The sequence below is a fragment of the Helobdella robusta genome (assembly GCF_000326865.2).
Source record: "Helobdella robusta unplaced genomic scaffold HELROscaffold_8, whole genome shotgun sequence".
Taxonomy (NCBI): domain Eukaryota; kingdom Metazoa; phylum Annelida; class Clitellata; order Rhynchobdellida; family Glossiphoniidae; genus Helobdella; species Helobdella robusta.
Window position 1 is genome coordinate 450223 of NW_008705459.1, and position 19073 is coordinate 469295.

At 35.7% G+C, this 19073-nt stretch overlaps 1 protein-coding gene across 1 annotated transcript; it reads right to left on the minus strand.

Annotated features, from left to right (window-relative positions):
* Positions 1-202: 202 nt before the first annotated feature.
* Positions 203-10759, minus strand: HELRODRAFT_70586 (hypothetical protein; the record flags this gene model as incomplete). Its single annotated transcript, XM_009031909.1, has 5 exons — positions 203-435; positions 2461-2592; positions 3512-3720; positions 10365-10493; positions 10668-10759. Coding segments are annotated over 5 exons (795 nt in total), but the record flags the coding sequence as incomplete, so codon positions are not given.
* Positions 10760-19073: the final 8314 nt, after the last annotated feature.

Below are 19073 nucleotides of genomic sequence, written 5' to 3' on the forward strand. Positions count from 1 at the left end.
ATTAAAAAGGAAAAAAATTAGAATTTCCCGACGTTATATATTATATATTACATGAATTACAAGACAATTTAGTATATTTGATAGCTGAATAACTATTACACCTTAGGTCGATCATTTTATTACTTTTAAAAATTCTCAGAGAACTTAACCATGTTGGCGCCCATCTAATCGAAAAGTAATGCAATAACAAAAATAGGCAGATTCACCGACAAAAGTAAATAAAGCCGCAAAAACTTAACAAAACATGCATTAAAACAACATTACCTGGCTGAGATGAATCAACTATCGTGTAATAACATTGCTCTGAAAATGACAACTTGTTGACTGTGTGCTTGATAAAACCTCTTTTCAGCAAGTTGCACGCAAATTTACGAGCGTCTCGACGGTCTGCAAAGCCTTCAACGTGCGTTAATAACCAAGTCACGAGATCTGAACCTGCATTTTGATCAAATAACAATTAATAAATTGAAGCAAAAAATATTGATAGTAAGTGAAAATTTTATACCGTCTATCTATATTTGCGTTCAATTGACAAATAATTATTTATTAAATAATTATTTTTAAATGTTAAAAATCGTGTTTTTAAAATAAAATTTTAAAATATATTGCAAGATTATTTTAACTGATTGTTGTTGTGGATTGATGCAAGCAGGACAAACAAAATTGGACACTTTAGATAAAGAACCAATTATTTTTTAACAACGTTTGTGACACCACTGGTTACACTGCTGACACTTGATTGAATTGTTACCTACACCAGCTTTACAAACTGAACCGGGCCATCGTCCAGTAGCTGTGGATTGGATGGGTTCAACAGTGTTCATTGGTTTGGTTTTGCTGATGTTGACTTTGAAACCATGATCAGCGAGTCTGGTGTTCCAATCTTCAAGCATCTGTGCTGCATTCTGCTCAGACGTGGCTGTTAAAACGATATCATCAGCATATACTAGATTCCAAATGTCACCAGTGCGTATCGTTTTTGTGATTTCTTCCATCACAGTTATAAATAACAGTGGACTGAGAATCGAGCCTTGGTGAATTCGAACGCCGATGTCAAATGCATCTGTGTTTCCAACCGTTGTGCTGACAAGAGTCTTAGTATTCGTATACATTTCCATCACAAGTCGAACAAGATATTCTGGAATGAGTTGTCGACGTAGACTCCACCTGATTGCTTCACGAGGAACTCGATCAAATGCTTTTTCAAGGTCTACAAAAATATGTGATAGTTGTTGATGCTCATTTTTGTCGTTTTTAATACATGAGGCACCAACTATGTCTTATGGCTTTGCTTGTTTTACTATACGATACAGAGATTTCATTTGTTCACCTTTGCTTTTAGTTAGCCACTCTCTGCACTGATCTGTCCGAGCCAGATAAATCTTTATAAATCTGTGATACGTCCGGTCTTGTTATATGGTGCAGAAACATGGCCAATGACAACCAAACTGGAACAACAACTTCAACGAACCGACATGAAAATGCTCCGATGGAAGCAACGAACTAGTCTGAAGGACCACATCAAATCTACCGAAATCTTGCGTCGTGATGGTTTAGATGATATAAAGGACGAATGTCGGCAACACCGTGCAGACGGTTTGGTCATGTCAAACGAAGTGGAAACAGTGCCATAACTTTTCTTGCAGATGTTGAAGTACCTGGCACACGTCCCAAAAGTCGTCCAAAGAAATCCTGGTTGCAAACAATCGAGCAAGACATGAAAGCTCTAAATTTAAATGAAATGGATACAACTGATCGTCTAATTTGGCGCAAAAAGTTGATGGCAAAGAAAACAACGTCCTACCTCGGGAAACCGGGTCTCTGGACGCAAAACGATGATTGATTGATTGATTGATTGCTTGATTGATTTTAACTGATTGAATGCATTTGACATCGCAGTGCGCTAAATATAGGGCGGCACGATTGTGTAATGGTTAAGGTGTCTGGCATTGTTGCTGCATTGTCCAGGTTCGAATGCAAAAAAAAACCCCCATCTATCACATGCTAAAGTGTGTGATGCGTTGAATCACGTGTATTTGTACACTGTATGTTTGTTGTAATAACCTCTGAGGGATATCTAAGAGAGAACAATAATATAAAGGTATCTCAAAATTTTTGGATTATTTTTATTTATTTATTTATTTAATCCAACCACCAGACGGCAATCATTCGACCCGCCATAATAATTCAGTTACCAATCATTATTTTAATAAATTCTTCTATAGCAAATTTTCTACAACATGGCCATCAAATTAAAAAATCATCTGTGTCAACTATTAATAATTTTTCATCTTGCTAATTAGTTACTAGGTGCTCACAAAATTAGGCAATTTATTTCGGCCATGTTAATTAACATATGGCGGAAAAGTTTAAAATTAGCTCAGATTAAACAGGTTGAATTAAACGATAGTTATTCATTAAATGGCATAGAAAACAAGAAATATCAAAAAAACAACAAACCAATGAAAGCATGAGGTATGGTGATTTTGAGCCACATTCTATCTCGAATGTCTAGCCCTGAATCAGGATGAATTAGAGCTTGCACAATTAACAACGGATCACTACTCGCTGTCAAAGGCTCTAGAGTAGGGGCTAAATAAATAAAATTAATAATTAAATTCACTAAAAACTCTATTGAAAATTATTTCACAAATAATTATTATTTGCAAAAAGAGTTTATTCGGAAAAACAAAAAGTTGTGCTAGAAAGTTATGATAAAAAACAGTGTTGACAGAACAGTGATAGTAAAACAATATTTAGAAGATTCAAATTTTTAGATTCGGTTTTAAAATAAGTATCGGTTTAATGTTATTCTGGCATCTGTCTAAATGCGAACTGAGCTAGCGAACCCCATTTGACAAGAACTGAACAATTTTGGACAGTGTTTTAAATGTGTTTTGGACTCTGGTTTAGATCATAACGGAACCAGTTACGAAAGAACCAGACTGTGGATCCGACTGCCATAATGTTCGTGCTAAGATTTATCTCCAATTGCAATGTGCCCAAGCGACAACCAGATCAGGACATCAACAAATTTGGGAAACTAATGGAATTTCAATTCACCCTTACCGCCTCTATTCAAAGTTGCGATTAATGTCTCATCAAGCAGAAAGCGTTCTGAGGAAAAAGTGTTGTCCAATTAAGAATCAATCACGATCTGATATTCAACTTTTTACCGAAAGCCCTGAAGGATTCAAATATGGATTCATATACATCGAATGATAGATTCGAAATATTTATATAGAAATAACCAACTCCAGAAACAGAAACAAAATATATATTAGCTGGAACTTTAAATTCACAAATAATTGCCATATATCAGAATTTTGAAATTCCTTAATTAAAAAAAATTAAAAAAAACGTGTTAGTTTTAAATTTGAGAGTCAATGAACAAAATATTTCTGAATATCAAATTAATTTACTGATCCACTTCTATCATCCGTTATTTATGATAATATTATGCTTACATGAAGCTAACGTAGATGTTGCATTCAAAAAAATTATTACTAACAACTGCATTGAGGCGTGGACAACATGGCTGGATCATTATTGCAAAGTCCTGGCATCGGCGGATTAATTTTTCCATACATGGTTCGCACAGCCTCTGTGTGAGCCACCCAAGCTGACGGGTCAATAGGATGCACAACTTCTTGTATGGGAGTCATGTTGTATCCTTTTGGGTTAGGATCCCAGCATTTGGCAACAACAAGCGTGACTGGGCTATATCAACGTTAAAAAATGTTCATGCAAATAAAAAAAGCAATGGCTTACTATATGCATGACTCAATAATTTATCACATACAACAAATATGGTGAAACAAATTTTCTCAACTATTAAATATATTTCAACTTTTAACATTAATTTTCACACCCGAATAATAAATGTCTGATATCAGTAAACTTTCTTTAATAACTTCTCCTGTTCCCTAAATATATGTTCATTTATTTATAAACTTGCAGTTAAATTATGTTTACCAATGAACCTTATCATTTAAATTTTTCAAACTTTCAATTTCACTCACAGCTTTTAACCGCGACCAGTCAAATGTCGAGTTCAAAGTTCGATAGATAAGATTTCTTTATTACCTTACTATTTTTTAAAAATTGTGTACATGTATTTATATGCGTAAATGAATTATGTGAAATAAGTATAAATGTTAAAGAATAAAACGCTAATTAAATATCTGAAAAATTTTATTTTTGCAGTGCAAGCTAGTTTGATTTTTGACAGATCAAGAGAATTCTAATTTGTTTCAATTTTTTACTAGTTGTTATTATAGAAGTTTTACGGAGACTTACAGACAACTCATGGAAACACGAATCCGTAATGTTTGTGGTAAGTCTTTTAGTTTAGACGTTAATTTAATAATTTTGATAAATTCGATGCTGATTTCACGTTTGCCGTGTTTTTTCTTTCAAAAGTCAAAATCTGACAAACGCAGAATCTGAGAATATTATAAAATGAGAAAAATAAATTAACAGAATAAAACTGCTTACATATGGAAAATAAAATAATGATTTTTGAAACTAATAAATAAATGATTAATTGATGACTGAAAAAATAAATTATAATATGTTCAATAAAGAAAAAGGATGAACAAGGTTTAAGAAGTAACGAATGATTATTGAGTATTAATATGAAGGCTTTATCCTGATAAGTTGATTAAGTGTCGATTCAATAATTATGTTTACGTCGATGAAGGTGTGTGTAAAAGTTTTGATTAATGATGGTATAGAGGGTGGCAAAATATATGGTAAAATCATTATAATTACCAATAAAAATAAAATTTTTATTTTTTTTTATCCAATTTTTATTTTATGTACAATAAAACTGTTGAAATTTTTTTACTTTTTCGGATTTGAAACTATTTTTGGTCCTGGGCATGACATAAAATTGCATCCACGCTGCCTTTAGAGCAAAAGGCTAGGCCAACCGCTTATAACTGGTGGTTGTCGTTAGTTGCCGGGTGTAAAAACTTTTCCCCAAATTATTCTTATGCCATCACAAAGAAAAACAACGGCCCCTAGTCCCCAGCAGGCATTAAGTGGTAAAGGGGTGTCAAGAATCCCTGGGAAGTATGCAATAGTGGAGGGATGTTGCAGAAAAATCCAGAATGGCCCCTCTATGGTACTTAGACTTGGAACGCTCAATGTTGGATCACTGACAGGCCGCAGCATGGAAATCGCAGAAATGCTCAAGCGTAGAAGGATTGACATCTGCTGCCTTCAGGAAACCCGATGGAAATCGAATGGTGTTTGTCATGTCAACTCAGACAAAGAAAAATATAAACTATTCTGGAATGGCCAAAAGACAGCCCAAAATGGTTTTGGAATTGGCAAAAATGGTGTTGGAATTTTTGTCAGAGAACCGCTAGCTCTAGAAGTACTGGATATTAAAAAGATTAATTCACGTCTCATGTGTATCAAGCTTCGCCTAGAAAGGCAAACAATAATTATTTTTTCTGCATACGCACCACAGACAGGCGAATCAAAAGAGATGAAAAATGACTTCTGGGCTGCATTCTCTGGCACCATCTCAACAATACCAAAATCTGAAATAATCCTGATTGGAGGCGATCTCAATGGCCACGTTCGAGAGAAAACAAATGGTTTTGACAACGTACATGGCGGTTTTGTCTATGGAGAACGGAATGAAGATGGCAACCGCATCCTTGAGTATGCTGAAAGTCACGAGTTTTAGTTACTGAACAAATATTTTAGAAAGAGGTTGGAACATCTCATAACATAAAAAAGTAGACCATCAGCCACGCAAATTGATTTCTTCGCTGTCAAGCAACAACTCCGAAGGCTATTCAAAAATGTCAAAGTTATACCTGGCGAATCATGTGTCGCCCAACGTAGACTCCTTGTGGCAGACCTGGTTGTCAAACTGTCAAAACATAAGTCTAAACAAATGCCCCGGAGAATCAAAACGTGGAAGCTGAAAAGCAATAATCATCGAGAAAAATTTCAACAGATTGTCGAAACAGTTAGACCACCAATCGCAAGCTAGTACAGATTAGAGTAAATACAAAACCGTTTTGATAAACGGTGCAACTACAGTTTGTGGGAAAACTGGTACAAAACTTCAGCATGAACGGGACACTTGGTGGTGGAATGACAGTGTACAAAATGCAATTGCTGAAAAGAAAGTTGCATACAAGCAATGCCAAAAATCAAAGTCTGTTGATGACCATAAAATTTTTCGTGAGAAGAACAACTATGCAAGACGTCAAGTTGCACTGGCTCGGACTGATCAGTGCAGAGAGTGGCTCACTAAAAGCAAAGGTGAACAAATGAAATCTCTGTATCGTATAGCAAAACAAGCAAAGCGTACAAAAAAAGACATAGTTGGTGCCTCATATATCAAAAACGACAAAAATGAGATGGTTCTTGAACAAGATGAGATCAAGCTACAGTGGATAGAATACTTCAACCGTCTGTTAAATGAAACAAATCCCATCAATGTCAACTTTGACGCTCCAACCATCGACGGTCTCTGAAAGCTATGAAGGATGGAAAGGCAGCAGGGCCCTCTGGACTCACAAATAACATTATCAAAGCATCTGGTACTGCAGGTATCCAAACGTTACTACAACTTTGCCGTGAAGTGTGGAGAAATTGCTCAATGCCGACGGAATGGAACTATAGCATGACTGTTCCGCTATAATAAGGCAAAGGTGATCCATTGAACTGTTCACCATATCGGGGTATACGTCTGTTAGAACACTCCTTGAAAATTGTCGAAAAAATCATTGAGAGAAGATTAACGTCGTGCATCACAATCGGAAGTAATCAATTTGGTTTCCTAGCGGGAAAATCAACAATTGATGCAATTCACATCCTTCGGCAACTGCAAGAGAAGTACCTCGCAAAGCATCAACAACTATCACACATTTTTGTAGACCTTGAAAAGGCATTTGATCGAGTTCCCCGTGAAGCAATCAGGTGGAGTCTACGTCGACAACTCATTCCAGAATATCTTGTTCGACTTGTGATGGAAATGTATAAGAATACTAAGACTCTTGTCAGCACAACGGTTGGAAACACAGATGCATTTGACATCGGCGTTGGAATTCACCAAGGCTCGATTCTCAGTCCACTGTTATTTATAACTGTGATGGAAGAAATCACAAAACCGATACGCACTGGTGACATTTGGAATCTAATATATGAATTTAACAGCCACGTCTGAGCAGAATGCAGCACAGATGTTTGAAGATTGGAACCCCAGACTCACTCAAAGTCAACATCAGCAAAACCAAACCAATGAACACTGGTGAACCCATCCGATCCACAGCTACTGGAAGATGGCCCTGTTCAGTTTGTAAAGCTGGTGTAGGTAACAATTCAATCAAGTGTCAGCAGTGTAACCAGTGGTGTCACAAACATTGTTCAAAAATAATTGGTACTTTATCTAAAGTGTCCAATTTTGTTTGTCCTGCTTGCATCAATCTACAACAACAAATTCGAAATAGCACTGTTTTTGAAGCCATTAAAATAGAGAAAGTCACATCGTTTCAATATCTAGGGGATGTTCTGGATTGTACTGGAACAGCTGAAGCTGCCGTTCGAGCACGCATACGTGCAGCCTGGAATAAATGGCATCTCCTTGCCTCTATATTGATGCGGCGTGCTATCCCACTTCCGATGGATGCAACGAATTAGTCTGAAGGACAACATCAAATCTACCGAAATCCTGCGTCATGCTGGTTTAGATGATATAAAGGACGAATGCCGGCAACACTGTCTGCGGTGGTTTGGTTATGTCAAACGAAGTGGAAACAGTGCCATAACTTCTCTTGCAGATGTTAAAGTACCTGGCACACGTCCCAAAAGCCGTCTAAAGAAATCCTGGTCGCAAAAGTCGAGCAAGACATGAAATCTCTAAAATTAAATGAAATGGATACAAATGATCGTATAATTTGGCGCAAAAAGTTGATGGCAAAGAAAACAACGTCCTACCTCGGAAAACTGGGTCTCTGGACGCTAAACGAAGATTGATTGATTAATTGATGGTATAGAGGGTAGATGTTTTTTTTCTTACAATGATTCATCATAAATCGGGTTATGACGGCTTTAGCTTTATCGATCATTCATCTTTTTTTTGTTTATTTACGCAGTATAGGAACAACCACGTCTCCGTTAACAGAAAAAGATGTGTCGATTTAGTAATGACGCTCAAACTTAACGTCTTCGGTTTAGCCAGCTTCTGTCATTGTTGAGAAAGTTAATGCTGTCAGGGAAGATACTTTGAATAGTGCTCCATTGAAATATTCGTCGTTCCAATCTGGCAGTCTATTTTGTACTGTAAATGAGTTAGGTATGTGTTTAGAGACTCTAAAAAACTGCCTGTATAACAGATCATGTTCGTACTACAAAGTTGATAAAACTGCTGGAGGGCCTGTTGCCATTTTGAATAAACATCTCGTTTGTTTTGGGTGCCTTCACATCTGGTTTGAACGGTTCATGTCACTCACACAGATTTTAAACGCCTGGCCTAATATTGATTTTCTTATGGTAAATATTATGCACTGTAATCCGAGGAGGAAAAAATTAGCTCGTTCACGTAATCAATATTTCGAATTAGTTCCCGATAATTTAGAAAAAACCAAACACGAGTTCTGAATTAAATAATTTTACCACCATCAAATTAGAGCGATTCTTTTCGGTTGAACGCTTCAGGCGCATGAAATTTTTTAAAATATTAATACCTTATAAGGGACACAATTCTCATTAACAAGCGCTAGTTTTTATAAACTATAATTTACGATATTCAACTAAAAACACCCTATTAATATACAGTGTTTTAAATTGAATAAACTAAATATATTACTGTAATTTTTAAAATAATAACAAACATGGCTTATTTCAACATTTATCGCCTGGTGCTTGATGTCCAGTCGTCCTACCGTACTTACGCCTCGATTGATAGTATTATAAAAATCAACGATTGGCTTTGTGCTAACTGGCTACTTCTTAACTGTTCTAAGAGAGTTGATCTGGTTTAGTTCTAGGCAGCCGATGGATGTTATGAACGGTTTGCCTCAGGTGGTTCTTGATGAATCATCGATGCTGGGAAATAAGGTGAAGAATCTTGGGTTTGCTCAGTTTAGGTAGCAAAGTTTCTACCTCCTGATATGTTCTGCTTTTTGATGGTTACCCAGTGTACTTCGTAAAAATATACTGTGAAAGAGCGGTCTAGGCTAGGTTAAAATTGAGGGGGATTACTGACACCGACTGAAAAAAACAATTTCTACAATAATACATTAAGCTATTTTTTAAACGTTATCAAAGAAATTAGTCAAAACATATTCAAAACTTTCAGTTTCAAAGCCAGTTGCAAATAGAAAAAAAAACAGAAGAACAAAAACAGTTGTAGAGATTCAGACTATTAGAAAAATTGGTATGATTAATTAATATAACTAGAATCTTTAACAGCCAACCCCTTATTAAGCCTTAGAGATTGGTGTTTCTGACTATAAATTCGCCATTGAAATTAAAACTTTTCAATATTGAAATCCCAAAGTCAGTTTTTGGTTTACAAAGAAAGCCTGTATTTAATCGTAGCATAATAAATTAGATAGATATTTTGAAGAGAAATTGCAGACCACTTTCAAACTTCAAATTTTGAAAGATTTGGATGCAATCAAAAGACTATACATTTCTAATTTCTCCAAACATACTTAGTCAAACATACTTAGCATGGATTCATATCCTTAGCACCAAGTGGGGCATTCTGCAACGTTTGTGTTATTGTGGATCGAATGAAAGGGCAAAAAATTCATTAGCATATAGGTTAACTTTGAGTGGACAAACGCAGTTGAACACTTTGAACATTGAACAAAAGAAAAATTTAACTGTGGCCAAATACCAACTTCTAGGTTGAATAAGTTTTTAATGACATAATTTTCGTGCTTTCTTGAGATATAATGTTGAACCCTGAAATAAACTTCTATCAGAGTTTTTACTAACTGGTTCAACTAATGCATTTTATACCAGTGTACAACTCCAAAATTAAATACCATATATTAGCGCTTGTCAGTTTGATTTTTATTTAAAAAAATTAGGCACTCCACCGTCCAAAAAAAACTACCTTATCTTATCATTGCGAAAATCCGATTGGCGTAATCATTAAAAAAGTTGAGTAAAAACGACATCTAGGAAAACATTTAGTGTTTTATATTCAAAAAATGAACCAATAGTTTTATATAAAAATTGCTGTTTGAAATAAAACCATGAACATTTTAATAATAAGTATAAATGAATGACATTATCGAATTATATGAACAATGTTATCAAACAGTACGACAATGTTATCGAATTCCCAGATAATCAAGAAATAAGTTATATTGTAAATTTACCCAGGTCTTTGAGCAGCTGATCTCAGTGCATGGACAGCCTCATCATTAGACATGTCTTCAAAACTGACACCATTAACTTCAAGAATCATATCACCTGGCTCAATGCGACCATCCAATGCTACTGCCCCACTGCAAATATTTTTGTAATATTGTCATATATCAATGATTAAATAGTTTTATACATTTTAGTGCCTGAATCAAACTAAATATAAAACTTTTAAATTTATTTATAAAAAAATTATCAATATAATTATTATAAAATGGTTGTAAATAAATTGCTAGATTAATATAATCTTATTTAACCCTTTCATGATAGAACCAACGTATATCCCGCCATCGCCACCATTGTTAGTCTGGCCAACAATGCTGATCCCCAAAAAATTAACAGTCTCTGCATTGATAAAAGATTATTATTTCAAGTAGATTTCATCAGGCCACATTAACTTTTAAAATTTGAGTCAATCCACGCAACAAAACTTTATAGTAGTTTTATTTTATTGAACCACGTTAGCGTTAGAAATTTAATATCACCCACTAAACCCATTTATATTTATTAAAGACTAATCAAATATGATTTACGATTTTATTTAAAAAAAAAAATCTAAAATTGAGAAAAATTTGATAAAAATGCAATGGAAAAATATTTTACATAATTTTGTTCTTATTATCGAATTTTTTTTTATTTTGTTCAAACTTATATGGATTGAAAATTATGTCTTAATGTCTTAAATAGTTTAATATAGATGCCATTGTAGCCGCTGAACAGTGTTCTTTTATAGGTTATATAATCTACCGAATTTTTAACATTGGATGGTTTTTTATTACATTTCTCAATATTTCTAACCAAATTTTTGTCGTCATTATTTAATAAATAATTATTAATTATATATAACCATAATTATATTGTGTCCTGGTTATGACATTAAACTGGCCCTCACTGCCTTGTGAGTGATGTTGGATCATCAAAGGCTAGGCCCACCGCTTATAACTGTGGTTGCGTAAGGAAGGGCGTCATGCGTAAAAATTAGCCAAATAAATTACTTATGATGACAGAAGTGACAATGGCCCTCAGTGAATGGCGTCAAGGGGTATTTCGGTTTCATCATAGGTAGCCAAACGGCAACCCCCGATCTCGGGGAAAATGTCGTCTAAACGTGTGTTGTTGTTGTATATAACCATAATTATATTATTCTATCTTATAATAAAATCAATTTAATTTTATTAAAGTTAGAATAATATACAGTTTTCTAAATAATTCTCGAGTGCATAGAACATATTTCGATTTTTCAAACATCTTCAGCACTTGTTGCAGTTATACAGAAAATTTTTATAACCCAGCACCTGTTGCAGTTTACATAGGAAATTTTTATAACCCAGGCCTTTGTTCCTGTGATTTGCATTTATTGTTATCAGTGACTGTGTTAATTTTAATATCTTCTTTACTAATTGATATGGTTTCTTTTTCGGGCTAATTGCTTGTAATTGCTTGTTATGTTTCATTGCTTTAATATAAGGTTTTATTGTGCTAATTTTATTGGTTTCATTCACAGGCCCTTTGATAGCATTTTGGTCGATGTTAATTTCTTTAGTGTTTTCATCGGTACCATTGGTGTTATTAGTATATTTTATTTTTGTCTTTCTTGTTGAAATGTTTTGTTGTTTGTTTATCAGGGGTTGTTTTATGTTGTTGAGAATGGCTTTGGCTAATTTCAGGTGGGAATGCCTGGAATTACAATATACTATTTTGGTGTTGTTGTTGCCCCTTCCGGGGGGCCCTCAAGATTCCAATCGGGGTCGGAGCCAATCCGCCACTCCTACAGGGTTGCTCTAGAAATCTATTGGTTGAAGATCCGTGTAGTTTTGGGGACAGCTAAACAAATGCTGAACATCATCCGTATGGTTGTTGCAGAAAGGACAGGCGTTGATGTGCCCACTGTCGATTCTGTTTTTGTAGCTGTTTAGAAGAATACTATGGCCAGATCGGAGTTGGGCGAGGGTCAGCCTGATAGCCCTTGGAAGTGATTCTTCTAAAAGATCTATTTTTAGTAATGGAGGAGGCCATCCGTCGAGCAATAACGGCGACTGGTACGACTGAGCGGCGACTGGCTTTAACAGTGTTTGTATGTAGGCTCTTTAAAGCTGTCTTCAGAGTGTTATCGTCGATTATTGTTGGTAGAACCGCATTTATTGTTGATGACCATATTGAGAGGCGGGTTGGTCTTTATGTCACGATGAGGACGAGGTTGTATGGTGATATTATGGCACGGGTGGCTTGGGTTATGGCATAGGAGGAGGAATTGTGAGGCTATTAGCTCTGAATGCTGCCTTACCGTTAACATCTGGCATTCTGAGTGCAGGTGTCGTTCTGATGCGACGGCATGACAACCAGTAACTAGACGTAATGCAGCATTCTGGGAGCGTTGGAAACGGGAGAAACTTGAATCTGATGTCAGTGATGCCCAGGCAGGACAGACATACTCGATTGTTGAACGACCGATGGTTTTGTAGGTCTGTAGAAGAGTTTCCTCATCCTGACCGAAGGTAGTACCACTGAGTGCCTTTAAAATATTGGTTCTTTTAGAAGCCTTCGATGCTGCTTGTTTATGATGTTGTGAAAAGATAAGCATTGTGTCTAGAGTGAGGCTCAAGAAGGAGATTGTTATTGATTTTGATTGAAAGATGGTGATGATATTGTAATGTGTGGGGAGTGAAAAGAGTGACTGTGGACTCGGAGGTGTAAATCTCTAAGTTTCTGTTGTTGAAGAAGTCATAGAGCTTCGGCAGGTAACAATTGAGCCGGTGGGTCAGACTATCTGCATCCGGACCAGTGGTGTAGACTGTGAAGTCGTCTGCATAGGAAATTACTTTGATGTTTTGAGGCGGGGTTGGCGGGAGACATAGAAGTTAAATAGAGTTGGCGACAATACAAATCCTTGAAGTACTCCTGAACGGATGGTACGTTGTTTTGAGGATTGTCGACAGAACTCTGTTGAGGCTGAGCGACCGTGCAGATATTTTGAAAGCCAGCGGACAATTGACGTGGAACCTATGACAGTAGGAGGTCAGAGGTTAGGGTACGATGGTTAATGGTATCGAAGGCTTTTGTGAGGTCCAGTGCTGTTAAAATTGTACGATGAGCGGGCCTCTTCTGGCTTAGCCCGTTTGCGGCGTCGGTAACCATTGTAGTGAGAGCTGTTGTTAAGTGAAGTGGGCGAAAACCAACTATTTTGGTGTTGTTGTCCAGGATTTCTCTTGTAGTTTCAATATTACGTGTATGTTCTAGGTGTGTTTTTCTGTGCATGGTCAGACGTCTGGTTAGCAATGTTGTAGTTACTCTGATATATGATGCACGTGCCAAAATTATGCCAAACATGCTGTGATTTTCATCAATAATTGCATATATGTATGTGTGTATATATATATATATATATATATATATATATATATATATATATATATATATATATATATATATATATATATTATTAGATTATTTATATATAAAGCGCCCTTTATTGTTCTCAAAGGCGCTAACAATGTAAAAGTTGATTAAATGCGCTAATGCAAAAGTTGATTAAATGTTTCACTTCAATCAAATCATATCATGAAAAGTTTGTCTGAAAAGATGGTTCTTTAGCTTTCTTCGAAATTCAGTAATTGACAACCCACGAATTCGCAAGTCAACCGGCAAACTGTTCCAAATCTTCGGTCCCATAACGCGAAATCTCTGCAACCAACAGCAAGCTGAGTTTGTCGAATTGTTAACAAATCTAAATCGTTTGACCGTAACTTCTGACACTGTAACGGTGCATTTCTTGGAACAATTCGATCCAATAAATATTTCGGCGCTAATCCATTAATGCTTTTATACACCAGTAGGGCAATTTTGAAGACAATTCTTTGTTGAACGGGCAACCAATGAAGATTGAAGAGAATAGGAGTAACATGATCAAAATATGAACCGCCAGTTAACAACTTTGCAGCCCGATTTTGAATTAATTGTAACTGTGCAACATTCTTTTTGGGTAAACTGTAGAATAAACTGTTGCAATAATCGATTCTCGAGTGAATGAACGAGTGCATATTTAGAGATCCTTTGATGAGTCTCAATTTTCTCAATTGGTAAGTACATTCTTTCAACAACAACTTTATGTGCAATTGCATTGTCATGTTTGTATCAAAAATCAATCCAAGATTTCGTGCTGACGCACAAAATTCGATGACAGATTCCTTTATTCTGATAGTGTTGATACCCACTCTATTCACTTGTTGCCATGTACCCACAGGCAAAAACTGGGTCTTGCATTGGTTCAACTTTAATCTGTGCCCCATCATCCAAACATCAATAGCTGATAAACACGATACTAAATCATCGACCACATCACCAAACGACGAGGGAGAGGAATTGGCTATTATTTGGATGTTGTCAGCAAATGCATGAAACCTGAAATTGTACGACTCAATTATTGTGTAGACATCTGCTGTATAAAGCAAAAAGAGAATGGGACCTAAGACGGAACCCTGTGGTACACCGTATGACAAAGCATCGACAGCTGCCAAATTTGTTTTGAATAAAATTTGTTGAGTACGACCAGCAAGGTACGACACGAACCACTTGAGAACGACTCCCGATAGTCCAAATGTTTGCTTCAGTTGTTTGAGAAGTAATGCATGATCGACGCAATCGAACGCCGAGCTCATGTCCAAGAGAGCAAGCAATGACACATTTTGTTCGTCCATTGATGAATACAACCTTGACGAAACATCAATTAAAGCCGTTTCCGTCGAGTGAAACACACGATAACCCGACTGGTGAACCGGCATAAGATTATGAATTTTCAAATGAGAAGCAAATTGTGATAAAACGATTCTTTCAACCAACTTTGACAAAAACATAAGGTTAAATACAGGTCGGTAATTTTTTAACTCATGTCTATCAAAACATGTCTATATACATACATACATATACATACATTTGACAACACTTCCTCCCAGGTGACCTTGGGTCTACCGCCTTTTCCTTAAACCGCCAGTATATATATATATATGTGTGTGTGTGTGTGTGTGTGTGTGTGTGTGTGTGTGTGTGTGTGTGTGTGTGTGTGTGTACACACACACACACATCATGATCATATGCGTTTACATATATCATCATGATCATATGCGTTTACATGAACAGAACCGCCCAGTGTTCATTCCATGGTATGTTGACGAAAGCCACGGGTTGGCCTGGTCGCATGATCACGCATATTTAACCGTCTTTTCCATTCTCCTCTATTCTGGGCAATTCTGGTTTCAGGCCCAGGGCCATCGTGTCCTTTGACAACACTTTTTCCGAGGTGATCTTGGGTCCACCACCTTTTCTTTAAACTGCCAGTTATAATAGTTCTACATTTCTTTACCCAGTCCTAATTTGCTTTTTTCTCCACATGACCAAACCATCTCAGTCTAATATTTCTAACTACATCCCGACAACTCATCTGTTCCCAACCCTCTTTTTATTACCTCATTACTTAGACCAATCCTCAAAAATACTTCCATTATTTTTTTCAATATCTGCATTTCTGAACTCCAGCGTTCATAAGTTTTCAGCCGTCATAGCCTAGGTTTCACTTCTTACACATGCTTTATAAACCTTACCTTTTAGACCCAATGGTATACCCTTAGAACACAGCATTGAAGTCATTTCTCTAAATTTTTTCCATCCTTTTATTCTATTCTGGACCGCTTTATCTATCTCTAACTTGCCCAAACAAAAATTTATCAATATATAAACATGAAAATTCAGAATAAACTCAAATTTTGTCAAAGCCTTTTATTACTTCTTTCTCCCCCCCCCCCCCCCCCCCCCCAGTAAGACTTCACATACACAAAGAGACGCATTTGCCTACTTTGAGAAACCCTGGTTAGATTAAAAAAAATAATAAAATAATATGTTCAAATTAAATAAACCCATATTTAGAGTGACAGTGATGACATTGAGAGACATGGTCGAATCAGTAATGCTACTCATCGAAGAGGCCTGTTGGATTAAAAAAAACTATTTGCTTGAATATTGAAAATAAATTCAAGTACTAGTTCATCAATAAATATGGTTTTATTTGACCGACAGATAAAACAATGTTAAGGTAGAATTGTCCAAAAATACGCAGGCTGCAAGAGTATGGACTGCAAGTTATTCAAAATCTATTAACCATTATTAATATTTTAATTTGCTGTTTTGTAACTACTGACATGTTTAAACGAATTTCAACAAAACAATTTCAATTTTTAAAGATTGTATACGAGAAATTCGTTTTTTAGTATATTTGAAAAAATTTGTCGGTTCAAGGGATAGTTTGTTTTTATAAAATTTGATATTCGAGACTTAGTATTTTTAATTTCTTCCACTAGAGAGATTAATATTTATTGACTTTGTAAGATTCAAATTGGCAAAAATAGTTGTACGTCAAGTTTGTTACACTTTTTTGTTCTCCCGCTATACGTCGTGCCACAATACGCAGAACCACACTCTTACCCCACATTTTTCAAACCATAGTATAGTAATTTCATTTACTTTATTTTTTTAATATTTAAACATTTTTATTGTTTCATAGCATGTCGAGACATCGTAAAACTGACAGAAAACCTGTAGATTCAGCTACTATGGACTTAACTCAAAGACTATCATACACCATGCGTGTATGATGCGGTACTTGCGCAAGCATACATAACATGTATGTACGTCGTGTGGTGTGTAGAGTTCGGTCTTTGTGACACGAACAGCTTAAAACGTTCACGAGGACTTGAATGGGCGCTATATAAACTCTACATCTACCATAGTAGCCATAGCACATTTTTTTGACAAGAAACCTTCTAGAAAAAGGAAATAGTAAAATAAAAAGGGTCTCGTGGCCGAGTAGTTAGCGTGTCTGGCTACTACTCCCACGACCCAGGTTCGAATCCTGCATCCTGCAGTTTCTGAAGGTTCATTCGAGTAGCCGACCCCCGGCCAATCCAGCCGTCCATCCTTCCGAGGTTGGTGAATGGGGAGACGACGTAAGTTATCGCATGTTGGTCGGCGAGATAACTCAGTGGTTCAAATGCTCGCTGAGTTAAGCATCTCAATGGCTAGCATATATATGATGTGGTGCTTGCGCGTGTACATAAATACATGTGTACGTCGTGTGAAAAGGATAAACAGCCTTTGTGGCGAAGATGCATGAAAAAGTCGTTTAAATAAAAAAGTGCGTCGTCTTGGCCGACTCCACCCTATTCGTTAAATGTAATGAAAAAATCAACGAATGTACATTAACATTAAAATATATCAAAATCTATTTTATTCTCAAAACTATACGTAAAATTAATTTAATATTAAATAACCTGTCACTAAAATTAATTATTTACATTTGACAGAACATCCAATTTAAATATGTTTATATGAAAAAAGTTTTTGATCGCCTTGATTTACCAATTTAAATTAGTATTGCATCGCTAACTTCTTCTTTCCGTGTATTATCCTTTCAAGACATTAGCGACCATCGACCTCCAAAAAATCTGGTCTTTAACACTTTGTAGTTGTTGAAATGTGGTGATATTCAACAAATGGTACAAAGACTTCACGAACGTTATTCGATGTTGACCGCTATCTCTTTTCCATGCAATCTTTCCAGTAGTTGTTAGATTTTCCAATCCTTCCTTTCCATTATATGACCAAAAAAACTATAACTGCCCCTGTGGGATTATTTGTTGTCATTTCCTCTTTTCATAACCGGACTGTTCTAATACATCCTCATATCCTCATTGGAGGTATGAGAGGTCCAAATAATTCTCCTAATTCTTCTCAAAAACCACATCTCAGCAGCGTTTACCCTTTTTTCTATTTCTTTAGAAATCGTCCAGGACTTAGAGCCTTAAAAGAGCAAAGGAAAAATGTAACACTCTAACAGTTTTAATTTTGTTGATTTTACTGTTGGTGGGGATGTTTTTCATTGTAGAATATGCATCTTTCGCCATAGCTATCTTCGTTTGATATCCATATCACATTTACAACCTGAGGTAATCAGACTTCCGAGATAATTGAAGCTGTTGATTTGCTTCACTCGTTTACCATTAATAATTATGGAGCAGATCGGGGAGATTCAGTTTGGCCGTAAGCAAATTCTGGGTTCGGTTTTAAGTAATTTGATTTCGGTTCGATTTCCATCTCTATTTTCACACCTCTTTTCCAGCCCAAAATTTTCATTGAAATTTAATTTTTCAGTATAAAATGTAATATTCATTTGATAGCATAGGTCCATATTAGGTCCATATTATTGGAATATCGTTTTATTAGCGTATATTTTATATATATATATATATATATATATATATATATATATATATATATATATATATATATGTTGGTAATAAACCATAATTTTTACAATATTCTATAAATTCTACCGAATGTTTGGCGTTAATATGTTTGTAGTTCGTTTTTTCGATTTTTCTCACTAAATTTTTTGGTGAACGTTTAGTTTATTAAAATTCAAAATAAACTTATTTTTCGAATTCATGCTGCAAATAAGGCCATATTTCGATTCCGAATGAATCATCCTCAGTGCTCCTTGCTGTATATATAGGGTTGTTTGTCTGTAAGGATGTGGTGGCTAAGATTGATGAATCTTTCTTTTATAATATTGTTATTTCCTTTGGTTATCAGGTTGGTCAGTTTTTTATGAAGTTTTA